Source organism: Centruroides sculpturatus, unplaced genomic scaffold (assembly GCF_000671375.1).
Source record: "Centruroides sculpturatus isolate CEXI.00-Female unplaced genomic scaffold, Cexi_2.0 scaffold1620, whole genome shotgun sequence".
Taxonomy (NCBI): domain Eukaryota; kingdom Metazoa; phylum Arthropoda; class Arachnida; order Scorpiones; family Buthidae; genus Centruroides; species Centruroides sculpturatus.
The window spans coordinates 85,983-100,918 of NW_019385785.1; the positions used below are offsets into that span (position 1 = coordinate 85,983).

Consider the following 14,936-nt stretch of genomic DNA (forward strand, 5'->3'; position numbering starts at 1 on the left):
TTTCTGATTCCATCCACGAGGCACTGGTAGGGAGCAATTTTAACTAGGTGGATTGTTTTAACATTTAAAAAGTAAAGAATATTTTATGTTATTTTTACGTACGTTTCTTCACAAAACTATATTTAATTATAATTTTCTTTAAAAGTATATTCACACAATTGAATATTTTGGTACCCGGTATGTATAATTGTATATCCATCACACATTTTATTTTAACAAGTAAGTTTTTATAATTTTATTTTTAATTTTAGCCCTTATATTATGGCTAGCAATTTAGAATGTAATTGTGATATTGAAAATTTATTTCAAAAAGTTTTGGTTCGAGACCATATAATGAAAAAGAAAACATTATTAAAAGAGAAAGACCAATGCCTAAATTAAATATAAATACGTCAACAAAAGAATTTGTTCGACATTTTCACGATAAAATTTATGAAGATATAAAATGGCTTNCGATTTTAAACTTCATCAACCGATTGAAGAGATGACAATACAAGGCATGGTTTGTGCGGAAACTGGTGTTAGAAATGCCATATCTTTCAGCAGTATTAGTGGCGATGCTACTGCCATTGATCAGCAATACACTCGCCTAAAAGTTTTTGTAACTGAAGCGTCCGAACCATTTAAATGTGAATTAACTTATGTTCTATTTCCTATGTTTGTTCACCTCTATTTAGAATTGATCAGCAATGGGCAAAAGACTGCTGCTCAAAAGTTTCATTCCCGACATTCCGGTTTATTTGCAAACGTTCAGAATTATAAGTTAATTATTTCGACTCTGTCGTCCATTCAGACTATGCAAGATCTCTCTACGCATCCCACCATAAAAGATTTTAGAGAGAATAAACATACTATTTGTTTGTGCGAAGATACACTGGAGTATCTGATGAGATTTTTGAGAGATACGGATAATATCATTCTTCTTCAATTGTTTAATCTTTATATTGATGTAGAAGTGAATCATAGGGATTACAACACTAAGCTTCATCTCTACGACGATCGTCAGTTAAATGTATCGCAGGTTTCTAAAGGAAATCAAGAAGAGAAAGAGAGAGAGAAGCAAAAGCCTTGTGAAGCCGTATTGTCTTTAAAGCAGGCTATAAAGAGGGTCAGCGAAGAAAAACCTTGTTTACCATCCATTTGTTTATACTCGTTTCACAATGCTTTCCAAGGTTTGAGTAGTGTTGATCTGTGGCCTGAAGGATATTTGCTGGCGGGCGGTTTTGAAGATTCGAGTGTTAGGGTGTGGAGTCTGTCATCGTCATTATTAAAATATAAAACCGGAAGTTTTATTTCTAGAGTACCTCTTGCTTGTGATGAAAGTGGTCCGGAACAAGAAACCAAAGAAAATGAAGTAGTGGTGATGAGAGGACATGGTGGACCAGTTTACAGTCTTGGATTTGCACCTCAGAGCAACGTTCTTTTATCTTGTTCGGAAGATACCACGGTGAGAGCGTGGAATCTGTCGACGTTTACGAATGTTTGCTTGTATAGAGGACACGGCTATCCTGTCTGGGATATAGACGTTGGTCCGTTGGAGATTTATTTTGCCACTGCGTCAAGAGATCATACGGCAAGAATTTGGGTGTTAGATAGAAATTTTCCATTGAGAATATTAGCAGGTCATAATTTAGATGTAGATGCAGTGAAATTTCATCCCAATAATACTTACCTAGCCACTGGATCAAGTGATAGAACTGTAAGGTTATGGAGTATCCAGGAAGGTAAAATGGTCAGGCTTCTCACAGGACATAGAGGAAGCATATTTACCCTTGCATTTTCACCAAATGGGCAATTACTTGCATCAGCTGGTGAAGATAGAAGGATCAAAGTTTGGGATCTTGCATCTGGATCACAAATCAAAGAATTAAGAGGACACACGGATACGGTATACAGTCTCTGTTTTAACGGTGACAGTTCCTTGTTAGCATCTGGTGGACTCGAGCATACTGTACGTCTCTGGGATGTGAGAACATCTGTTAGTCATAGCACTCACAGTTCATCATTAGGTGCAACAACTGAAAGTAGAACTTCACCCGAACTTTTAGCTAGTTTTCCAACAAAATCTAATTCTATACAAATGGTTCAATATACCAAACATAATCTTCTCATGGCAGTTGGTATGACAACACCAGGAATATCTTGAGAATGGTATGTTAGAATTTGATATTGTAATTGAAGAGAAATGATCTGTAAATATAAAAACTTTAATTTTCAATTGTATGCATAACAAAAGTTTCTAAAGTTTGTTGTAAATTTTTATACCTAATTAAATGTTATTCATTAAACTTATGTCTTTACTTATTTAATATTTTTAATTTAAATAGACAAAATTATTTTTTCAATTTTCATGTGAAAATGAAAATGCTTTTAATAAACACTTCATTGGTTTCTAAAGTATATTTAAAACATGATCTAATACTTAAATATAAACAGTAACCTTCTCTTTTTTAAAATTGTTCTTGATCTTACAAGCTCGAAAAACAATTTTTTAATATAAAATTGTTTTCTAAAATTTTGTCTATAGTAAGACTAAACTAAAAATTATGGATAAGTTAAGATATTAATGAATACTAAAGTTTATTTAATTTTTTCATTGCAATAAACTGATTTTTCTATGTAATATATCAAATTGTTAATAAAGCATCAGTTTTCTAAATACAAATTTTTTGTCATAGAAGAGGCAAATAACTTATGACAAAAATAATGCAATAAATTTGTAATCAATAAAATTAATACAAAATTTAAATTTTATTAATCTGCATTACGGTATACAGGATTATCTTTTGACTTTCTCTCTCTCTCCGTAATTTATTTTTTAAAACATGCTTTTCTTTTTAATAAAGAATTGCATAATTGCATCTGCAAAAATTAATTAGCAAGATATATTTAATAATTTTCGTACTATGGAAACTGATTTCAAGTACATAAATTTAAAAAACTAAGAAAATATTTGGCGATGTTGTATAGCTTGGTAAAATTTGACATGTATGTAAATTTTATAAACAATTGTCAAGTTTTGCCTATTACTCTCATTGAGATTTTGATTTTTTTAGAAAATTATTTTATCTCCTGAAAGTGAAATTTATCCATATTGGAAAGATATGTCTATTCCAGTATATCTCAGGATTTATTTGTATAATATTACAAATCCTATAGAGATAGAAAATGGAATTATACCAAAACTGGAACAAGTAGGACCATATACTTTCAGGTATGATGTTTTAAGTTTTATTTTGTTAGATAAATTTAATGGTTAGTAGGCATTAAAATATATCAATTTTTTTTTTAGTTATGAGAACTGTTAGTAATATAAATTTTAATTTTTTCAGAGAGGAACGACACAAAATAAACATTAAATGGAATAATAATGGAACAGTATCTTACCAACAAATCAAAAGGTGGTACTTTGAAACCAGTATGAGTAATGGTTCATTAAGTGATTCTGTATTTACATTAAATGCTCCAATGATAGTAAGTTTTTTGATTGTGTTTTTATGATAGAAAAATTCTTTTTTCCCTCAAAATTTTATTCTGAAATGTTCAGAAGGTTTACAAACTCTACTCTCTAGAAATTTAACATCTTTTTATATAATTTTTATTTTAGGTATTTGGAAATAATTTTAAAATAATTACAAAGAGTAAGATATAAAAATAGCTATCCAAATGCCTAAACACTGGATTTTTGGATTAGAAATAATTAGCTTGAATTAACCTAAATTTTGTGATTTATAGTACAGATAATAGATTTATATTCCAAAAATGATAGCTGCTATCATATTTTTGGACTATAAATTTATTATCTATACTGTAAATCTATCTATTTATCTTGATCAAAACAGGCCTTTTTAAATAATCAAGAGTTTAGATAGATAAACTATGCTACAACTCTATGTAAATAAGTAAAAACAAATTGCCCAATTTTTATAGCAAAATCTAATTAGTTATTTATTTACATAGAGCTGTATTAATATAGTTTAGTTATGTAAATTCTTGTTGATCAAAACAGACCTTTAATCCAAAAATAGTACTTTAACTTTGTAAATTCCTACTGTAATCCATTATATCATATTCAGAGAAATGCTTAATTCTGGAAACCAATTTGAATTTTTTATTCAGTAATATTTTTGTTATAAGAACATCAGTTGTGAAAATTAGAATGTTTTTAAGAGAGCATATCCACATTTGAACAGTTTCAATTTTAAAATTTAAAAGGAAAGTTAGTTATTCAGAAATTAATAAAATGAAGTAAAAAAATAAAGAGGAAATTATAAAATGAATTAAAATAGAATGCACTAAAATGTTAAATGCAGACTTGTGGCAACCCACAAAATGACCTTAAACAAAACACACCCCCTGCATATCAATGATGCTTCTAAATAAAGTTGGAAAGGACTTTTTGGATTAAAAAGTAGTATAATAAGTGTCTAAAATATCAATCCATCTACATACTAAGAAAAGAAGTTATGGGCAACTATGCCTCTCTCAATTAGATATTAAATTTGAATAAGAAAGGATTTCCTTACAATATCTTTACTAATCCAAATCTCTTCAATTAAAAACAGTTCTGAATTATTAAGTAATAATTTGGCAGACTGACATGCCTATTTTTTAATATTCCTCTCATTCTTGTAATGAAAAAAAAATAAGTTTATTGGGCTACAATTTGAAAAAAATTGTAGACCTGTAAATTCCTACTGTTATCCATCCATTGTCTGTCTATCTTTCCTTAATCTCAAGAACAGAGTTAGATGAAAGACAACCAGATATGGAAACTTTAGGGGCAGGAGGCCTCAATTAATTATATATGAACTTCTGATGCAATCTAGAAATCCATGTTTTTTTTCAATTCAAAACTCCCCCTTCTGAAAGCAATTAATAGATGACTGGCACAACTGTATTGTTAAAGGAAAAGTATGATGTACAGGGGCAAGCTGCCACTAATTTGAGGTGGAGAGCATATATTTTAAGTTAAATAAATTGTCACAATGCTGGGCTGCAATTTTTAATGTCACAATTAATAATTGCTCATTCTTTGTAATTTATTATATATTAAAGAAATAAATTTTTGCACTGAATTATTAGAGAAATATCTAATAATTTTTAGTACAAAGTTTTTAATACATCCATAAATCATCATCAAAAATTAAGATTGTAGAAAATTTTAATCTTAAATTATCTTACTTTTTTTTTTTCTATATTCTTATAGTAAAAATCTCCAATATTTTAGAAGAAAAATTTTAATGACTTATGGAATTAAATTTACTTAACCCTTGTCCTGATAAGCTATTTTTATAACACAGATAAGATGAGTTCAATAGACTCTGCATTCATTCTTTGGAGTGATATACATTTTTCTTTTATTTTGAACTATATTATTAGTAGAAACATGTTTTTATTATTATTATTCCTTTTGATTAATCCATCATGCCAACAAATTTTACATGTATGGCATATAAATCTTTACTGAATGTTTTATGCAAAATACTGTATACAGTCAGTCATCAAAATGTTGTTTTTGCATTTGAGACTTGTTTGTAGGGCACATGAAGTATTATTTATTTTTGTGGTTTTTTTTTTTCCTGCTAGAACAGTGTATTGGAGCTAATTTGTCTTATGGTGCTCTGATCTTGTATTTTATCGTCAAATCCAATGCATTGCAAGACTCTTGAATGATCAGTGTCTTGTAGTATCTCTGGAAATAGGAGAAGTGTAAAGAGTGTCACAAAACTTTGTTACTTGTGTTGTTGAGTTTCAGATGTTTCACCGTAAGTCTTTTTAGACTTCTTACTGCATGAATGGTTGAATTTGTACTATGTCAGTTGGTTCTCATTGGTGTCTCAGATAATGGTTACTGTATACTCATATAGTTTCCTGGTTTGTAAACCAAACAATTTTGTAGAAGTACGAGTATCACTTGTATAACATGGTTATGTTCTGAAAGTTATGTGAATCTATACTATACAAAACAAAAGACTAGTGCAAAACATAGGATTAGGATACAAAAGATAACTATTCTTTTTGTTACTAAGAGAGATATTTTTATTAAACCAACCAATCAATAATTAATTAGCAATCACAATTAAAAGTACTGTATTGTGCATTAATATTAATTTTACTTAAACGAGGGTTTTTCTTTTTACAAAGTATTGTTATCTTCTGAGCTCTTCTGTTGATCTGGATCAGAAATATCTTTTTATGGATGACAAAATTAAAAATGCTATTGATCAAAAATTTGCTCTAGCAGGTAGCATTTTGTTCAGTCAAGACTGAGCAATTTTTCTCCAGAATTTGTTTGAATACTGAATTGTTAGTGAGAACAGTTCGAGTATCAGGATAATGCTGTAATTTGTTTGTCATTTTATGAATAATTGCTTATCATGGTTAAAAAGAACTTAATAACACTTGCCTAAAAATGTTTAAATCAATTTTACTAAATACAAAGGTTAATCTATAAGAACAAAACACAGTGACAGTCTTAAAGCTAAAGTCTGAAAGCAACAATGACACTTGGTTGGTAGTGCAGTTTTTTCTTCTTTGTCCTAGCTTTTCTATCGGTTTTCATTACAGTAAACCTTGCAAAAAGCACAAAAGAAATTAAAAATTTCAATATTGTAAAATCCATGGGCAAATTTGAGACACCACACAATTATTTGAATAAAACTTATTGAATAACAGAGTTTGCACTTAAATGTGAAATTTTATATGATGGATTTTTCCAAATTCTCGAACTATGTTAGAGCAAAACTGGAAACTGTTTTGTTTGGGTATTTCCCCAATTTTTGAACAGTATTAGAGTGAAACTGTTTTAAAAGTGTCGTGTTATACAAGGAATACCTATATATCAGAAGTTGCAAATAAGTCAAAACTGTCAAGCATATCCACAACTTTTTTCCAAGTTGCAGAATGAATATTTTACATTTGAACTATGTTTGGAATGTTTTCATTACTAAAATTGTTTTTTTAATTTTGCTTAATCATTAAGTGTATCATTAAAGTGAAATAAACTATTTAAATATAATAAATCAAAAATCTTATTTTTTCTNAGGTATGTATAATTGTATATCCATCACACATTTTATTTTAACAAGTAAGTTTTTATAATTTTATTTTTAATTTTAGCCCTTATATTATGGCTAGCAATTTAGAATGTAATTGTGATATTGAAAATTTATTTCAAAAAGTTTTGGTTCGAGACCATATAATGAAAAAGAAAACATTATTAAAAGAGAAAGACCAATGCCTAAATTAAATATAAATACGTCAACAAAAGAATTTGTTCGACATTTTCACGATAAAATTTATGAAGATATAAAATGGCTTTGTGGATGCATAAAAATGCAAAAATTGTTTTGTTGGCCTTGCCTACTATTTTCAAATAAAATTAATGTGTGGAATGAAATTGGCTTTGACGATTTAAATAATTTGGGTAAAGCTGGCAAAAGACACGAAAATCGTAAATCTCCATCGATTCTTTCGTAAAATTGAAGCAATTTGGAAATCAAAATAGAATAGAATTTAACATTAGTACAATATAAAATAAATATTAAAAATTATAACAAGATAGTTACGGCTAATAGATATACAGTATTTTAATTAGTAGATGTTATCGAAGCGAGAATTGGCATTTTTAGAGGGCGTATAGAATCTATTAAATCTAATATAAGAGAGTTAATTATATTGAACTTGCTTATTTATTAAGTGCGTTAGATAATCTATTAATTAAAAATACATTTAGAGAAGTCTACGGTTTTTACAGGCTTATCGAACAAATGAATACGAATGGACCCTAGACCATCATTGACTGATTGCTCCTAGAAATCGGCTTCTTATAGAAACACAGCTTCCCTATCATCAAATGTCACGGCACGCCACTGGAATCCAGTATCCTCGTTCGTTTTTTAACGCTACCTCTGCCTGCCCCTGCACCACACCTGTAATCTAAGGTCCCTAGACATGGTCCAAATTTAAATTTCGCTATTCTTAGGTACAGTAATGATTTTATAAAAGATTGGTTTGGGACTCCAGGCAATTCCCTTTTTTGTTCTTAGGATAACGCACCACTTTACTGCCTCGGCCATCCGGCCGGTAATATCAAACGTTTACAAAAAGTGACTGAATTTTATTATTACTCTAAAAATCTAATGCAAAAAATGGGATTCTGAAGCAAAAAAAAACTGGTTTTATTCACCTCTGTTTTCGAGAATTTTTGTAAAAGAAATTTCCCATAGGAAAAGCAATAATTTCTTACTTGAAAAACCTATCCCATTTTTTGTCTATAAGTATTTACAATAATCCAGTTCAAGCTCAATATATGAGTATAATTTTTAACGGCATCTGCTAGAGATTGCACCATAAATAAAAAAAGAAAAAAAATTACAGTCAGCCCTAATATTAAAAAACTTGTAGACTAATCTTTACGACAACTACAAATAAAAATCTTTTTCAAGAATTTTCTAATATAAAAATATTATCACATTATTTAGAAAATTTTGCTTTGTTTTAGATCAAACATATTTATTTATTTAATTATTCTCACTTTAGAGAAAAAAATATGGAATTTTCATTACGCGAAATGTTCGGTACTAATTTAAATAAAGTTACCAGCTATCAAATTTTTCAATATTTCGTTATACTACCAATTATAAAATTTCAGTTATAAAGGGCGGAATTAGAAACATTAAAAGACATATTTCCCCATAAATTATTAGAATTTATAATGGTGACGATATGCATTGAACGATAGTAATTACAAATTAATTTGAACGGTTCCTAATAGATGGCAGAAGTGCCAATTATAATAAGGGGAATGAATGAAAAAGAGGAGCGTACCGTATGACTTTGTAGTTAAGAAGTGTCGTTTCAGTTATTGTGATATAATGAATATTAATAGCAAATATCTAGGTTTTGTCGGAATATGTTGTATTGTTTTTGCTGTTACTGTGTTAATAGTATTTCCTCATTTATATTGGAAAATAACGCACGAAGTAAGTATTTATTATGCATTATATTTAGTTTAAAAACTTTCTCGTTGGTAATAAAGCAATTTATTTTTATTTCAATCTAGCAAGCTTATTATAAACATAATAAAAATCTGTTAAGTGGTCATTTATCTTCCATTTTATTTTTTAATTGATATAATTATTAGTTATATTATTATTAAATACATTTTTATGTTACATTTAAATTATTATTATAAAAATATTTTTTATAATAATAAATACATTCTTCATTAAGGAGCACGTATTTGCTTTCTTAAAACTTAATTTTTACATTTAAGTCATAAATAATTATGAATACTTTAAAATTCTTTTCTGGCTTACTGTAGATTTTTATCTTGTTTTTGCACGGATTAGAAATGAAGTGTTAGAACAGAAACAGCAAAATTGTTCAAGTGAAAAGTTTAATTCGCAGATATGTTTATATTCGATCAGGTGAAATGAGATTTGAAGCTATGAAATTTAAAATCATCTTCAATATTAAGCGAAATAAAAAGAACACTTATTCCGAAATGAATAACAAATGTAACTTATTTTGAAGATTTGATTTTTCGAGGAATATGATTGAATGAATGTAACAAGTTTGAATTTGACAATAGGATAATTGACATAAGATATTTTTACTGGTTTTTAAGGTCTGAAACCAATCTCTGGTTTTTCCACACGAAAAATGTAATCTGGAAAATGCATTAACACGTTCGAATGTAATCTGTATTACGTTCGAACGTGTTTAATGCATTTTTCCATCCTAATCGTAAGATAACAGATAAACGAAGCCTTTATCTCTAGGATCATAATAATCACCCGCAGGTTCCACAATGTGAGGTCTACAATTAGAAAATTTTAAGTTTGTAATAAAGCAAATGCGATATTTAATGCAATATTCTATAAAAAATATATTGGTTTTTGTATGTTTCTTTACATTATCATACTTGAATCTAAAACAATTTCAGATAGATAAGGTATATTTTCGTGTAGCTAACTAAATTCTGGTTATTAAGCTACATTTTACATCACTTTTTGGTTTTGTTGTTTCTGGAGAAATGCTTTTGTTTATCCGTTAGCGAACGGCATTCTGTTAGTTTCTTTGGCCGAATTAATAAGCAACTCGACGAATTGTTTGTTAAAGTTGAAAAGATCTGGAGATGTAAGTCTATAAACAGATATCATTTAGGTTAAAGGCAAAGCTGGTTGATATGCGGAAAGCAAGTTTATGACTACTTTAAACTGCTAAGTTTACTTTCCTGGTTGTTTGTTATACAGAGGGAAAGTATGATGATCAGGCAAAAATAAACCCCCCCTCCGCAATCTTCACATTTTTGGACTTAGGGCACTTTGAAACGTCGAGAAATGAAAAAAAAAAAAAAAATTTCAGGGGTAATTTCTGTATGTATGGGTGTGGCACGACTTTGTTCACCTTGTATGAAGCTTAATAACTTTTTTTTATCGAAAATTTCTGAAATTTTGCAGGATTTATTTTTAGGGAGATTGATACTATTAAATTTTGGTGGTTTAAAGGTCGAGGTGGGTGGGGAGATAATGGGGGGTCATGTGTATCTTCAGTAGGGTCGGACTCATATTTTCAGATTTTTAGGGCTTTAATACCTGCTTATTTTGCTGTTTTCTTGTCTTAAAAATTCAAGCCATAGTTATAACATATAAATTTCTTGTATTTATATAAATTTATACCTATGATTCTGAAATGCATTTTGAAATATGACTCAATGACGATTAAAAAAAAAGTAATTTTTATGTTCGTATATTACAGCCCGAAAACTGATAGTTTAGTTAGAGAAAATTAACTTTTTTTTTTTTTTTTTATTTCAACCAAAACTTGAAATACCTGAACGTTTGATAATCGGCAAACGGTAGGAATTGTCGCAGGAGGTAAAGCGTTTGTCTACAGATTTTATACTTATTACCTTTTCTAATTATATTCTAAGTTTGTAAGTACATTTATTCTGCTAAAAAATATTAACTCTAGTATTATAAGAACATTTCAGCATTTCTATAAACACTTCATTATCTTTTGAAGGTGTGTGGGCCTTTATATAATGTTGACGAATTATGCGATTACACGAATTATTTTCTTAAATCCTAATCTCGCTTCCATTGATTATGTGGGTGACTGAATTTACTTATAAGTACAATACAGTATTAACTCGCAAAAATAACCTAAACTGAAGTCTAGACTGTGTTATTTTAATTTTTAATGATAGTTTTTAGCAAATTTTTTTAATCATTGTATGAATTCTGATATTACAAATATAACTAGATGTTCTCTAAATAAATTTCACTTGTACAAAATTTATTGAACATTTTATTGCTGAAAACATATTTAAAATAAAATAGTTTAGAACACCTGTTTTTTTGTTCGTTTTAAACACGTTTTGCACCTGTGGGCAAAAACCACGTGATTTAAGATAGCAATAGCAGCAGTTGTCTGATGATGATAATGTTAAATAATTACTCTCGGTCTCCTGACTTCAGAGCAATTGTCACAACTTACTTGTCAGACTAAAATATTTAAAAAGTATAATTTATAATAATTGATAACAAAAAATACATTAGTTAATTTTGTAATGAAACTGCCATTCACGTTACTACGTCTATAAAATCTGTCTTTTAGTTTATTTTTCACTCTTGATACTGAGGGCTCTTTGTGCCCACTTATAATTTTTAAGTAGATGTATAATGGGATGGCCGGGTGGTAGTCGGAGCCCGACATATCCAGGACAAACCACCGTGAAAAGTTCCTGCATTTTCCTGTGGATTCGATCAGTCTTCCAGAGTCGGCAGACATGCCTCTGCCATCCTTACTTAGATATAAAAATTTGATGGTAGATGAGTTTCGCGTTAGTACAGTCTGAAGTTTTTTGGTGTTTACAAATATCATAAGCTATGGTGGCCGCGGCGATTAAGACGTCTCGGCCATCCCGCTAGACTTTTTCCGCTCTGCGTGACCAAAGAATGAATCCGGGCAAATAAACCCAGGAATTTTCAGACTGTTTCGGATATGTCGAGTCTCGTTCCTCATCACTTGGCTACCCCACTGTGTGCTTGGCCGAACGCACGATGAATTTTATAAAAAGGTTCTCTTATTAGTGCTCACAGGATGGAGTCAAAAATGAAAGTCTACATTCAACGTAATGCGGAAATAATTTTTGTTTTAAAATATTTTCAGAAAAAAAATTTAACGGAACTAATTACCATCTCTTTAATTAAATCATAATTATTAATGTTTTAAAAGTTTAAAATTTGAATTAAAACTAATGGATTAGGTTTTATTTCTGACTTTATTCGCTAGATGGCAGTGGTATCGTGTCTTTGGATAGCGTAATGGCGGAATAGTTGAACTGAACGTGAACTACGATAGATGCCTTTAAACGATGGAGCACGCCACTAAGATGAAAAGCACTAAAAATGAACAGGCCATATCTACGGTTGGGCGCTACCTAAGACGACGGCAATACAGTGATAACGAAGTTTTCAAGAAAAGCGATTTTAAACTTCATCAACCGATTGAAGAGATGACAATACAAGGCATGGTTTGTGCGGAAACTGGTGTTAGAAATGCCATATCTTTCAGCAGTATTAGTGGCGATGCTACTGCCATTGATCAGCAATACACTCGCCTAAAAGTTTTTGTAACTGAAGCGTCCGAACCATTTAAATGTGAATTAACTTATGTTCTATTTCCTATGTTTGTTCACCTCTATTTAGAATTGATCAGCAATGGGCAAAAGACTGCTGCTCAAAAGTTTCATTCCCGACATTCCGGTTTATTTGCAAACGTTCAGAATTATAAGTTAATTATTTCGACTCTGTCGTCCATTCAGACTATGCAAGATCTCTCTACGCATCCCACCATAAAAGATTTTAGAGAGAATAAACATACTATTTGTTTGTGCGAAGATACACTGGAGTATCTGATGAGATTTTTGAGAGATACGGATAATATCATTCTTCTTCAATTGTTTAATCTTTATATTGATGTAGAAGTGAATCATAGGGATTACAACACTAAGCTTCATCTCTACGACGATCGTCAGTTAAATGTATCGCAGGTTTCTAAAGGAAATCAAGAAGAGAAAGAGAGAGAGAAGCAAAAGCCTTGTGAAGCCGTATTGTCTTTAAAGCAGGCTATAAAGAGGGTCAGCGAAGAAAAACCTTGTTTACCATCCATTTGTTTATACTCGTTTCACAATGCTTTCCAAGGTTTGAGTAGTGTTGATCTGTGGCCTGAAGGATATTTGCTGGCGGGCGGTTTTGAAGATTCGAGTGTTAGGGTGTGGAGTCTGTCATCGTCATTATTAAAATATAAAACCGGAAGTTTTATTTCTAGAGTACCTCTTGCTTGTGATGAAAGTGGTCCGGAACAAGAAACCAAAGAAAATGAAGTAGTGGTGATGAGAGGACATGGTGGACCAGTTTACAGTCTTGGATTTGCACCTCAGAGCAACGTTCTTTTATCTTGTTCGGAAGATACCACGGTGAGAGCGTGGAATCTGTCGACGTTTACGAATGTTTGCTTGTATAGAGGACACGGCTATCCTGTCTGGGATATAGACGTTGGTCCGTTGGAGATTTATTTTGCCACTGCGTCAAGAGATCATACGGCAAGAATTTGGGTGTTAGATAGAAATTTTCCATTGAGAATATTAGCAGGTCATAATTTAGATGTAGATGCAGTGAAATTTCATCCCAATAATACTTACCTAGCCACTGGATCAAGTGATAGAACTGTAAGGTTATGGAGTATCCAGGAAGGTAAAATGGTCAGGCTTCTCACAGGACATAGAGGAAGCATATTTACCCTTGCATTTTCACCAAATGGGCAATTACTTGCATCAGCTGGTGAAGATAGAAGGATCAAAGTTTGGGATCTTGCATCTGGATCACAAATCAAAGAATTAAGAGGACACACGGATACGGTATACAGTCTCTGTTTTAACGGTGACAGTTCCTTGTTAGCATCTGGTGGACTCGAGCATACTGTACGTCTCTGGGATGTGAGAACATCTGTTAGTCATAGCACTCACAGTTCATCATTAGGTGCAACAACTGAAAGTAGAACTTCACCCGAACTTTTAGCTAGTTTTCCAACAAAATCTAATTCTATACAAATGGTTCAATATACCAAACATAATCTTCTCATGGCAGTTGGTATGACAACACCAGGAATATCTTGAGAATGGTATGTTAGAATTTGATATTGTAATTGAAGAGAAATGATCTGTAAATATAAAAACTTTAATTTTCAATTGTATGCATAACAAAAGTTTCTAAAGTTTGTTGTAAATTTTTATACCTAATTAAATGTTATTCATTAAACTTATGTCTTTACTTATTTAATATTTTTAATTTAAATAGACAAAATTATTTTTTCAATTTTCATGTGAAAATGAAAATGCTTTTAATAAACACTTCATTGGTTTCTAAAGTATATTTAAAACATGATCTAATACTTAAATATAAACAGTAACCTTCTCTTTTTTAAAATTGTTCTTGATCTTACAAGCTCGAAAAACAATTTTTTAATATAAAATTGTTTTCTAAAATTTTGTCTATAGTAAGACTAAACTAAAAATTATGGATAAGTTAAGATATTAATGAATACTAAAGTTTATTTAATTTTTTCATTGCAATAAACTGATTTTTCTATGTAATATATCAAATTGTTAATAAAGCATCAGTTTTCTAAATACAAATTTTTTGTCATAGAAGAGGCAAATAACTTATGACAAAAATAATGCAATAAATTTGTAATCAATAAAATTAATACAAAATTTAAATTTTATTAATCTGCATTACGGTATACAGGATTATCTTTTGACTTTCTCTCTCTCTCCGTAATTTATTTTTTAAAACATGCTTTTCTTTTTAATAAAGAATTGCATAATTGCATCTGCAAAAATTAATTAGCAAGATATATTT

The 14,936-nt window shown here is 30.1% G+C and overlaps 1 protein-coding gene across 1 annotated transcript; it reads left to right on the plus strand.

The window, feature by feature from the left end:
* Positions 1–459: 459 nt before the first annotated feature.
* Positions 460–14,307, plus strand: LOC111642118. The gene is made up of 4 exons (XM_023388399.1): positions 460–2,143; positions 3,057–3,214; positions 3,333–3,474; positions 12,386–14,307. The coding sequence occupies exons 1-4, from the start codon at positions 485–487 to the stop codon at positions 14,189–14,191; spliced, it is 3,765 nt and encodes a 1,254-aa protein (XP_023244167.1). The 5' UTR covers positions 460–484; the 3' UTR covers positions 14,192–14,307.
* Positions 14,308–14,936: the final 629 nt, after the last annotated feature.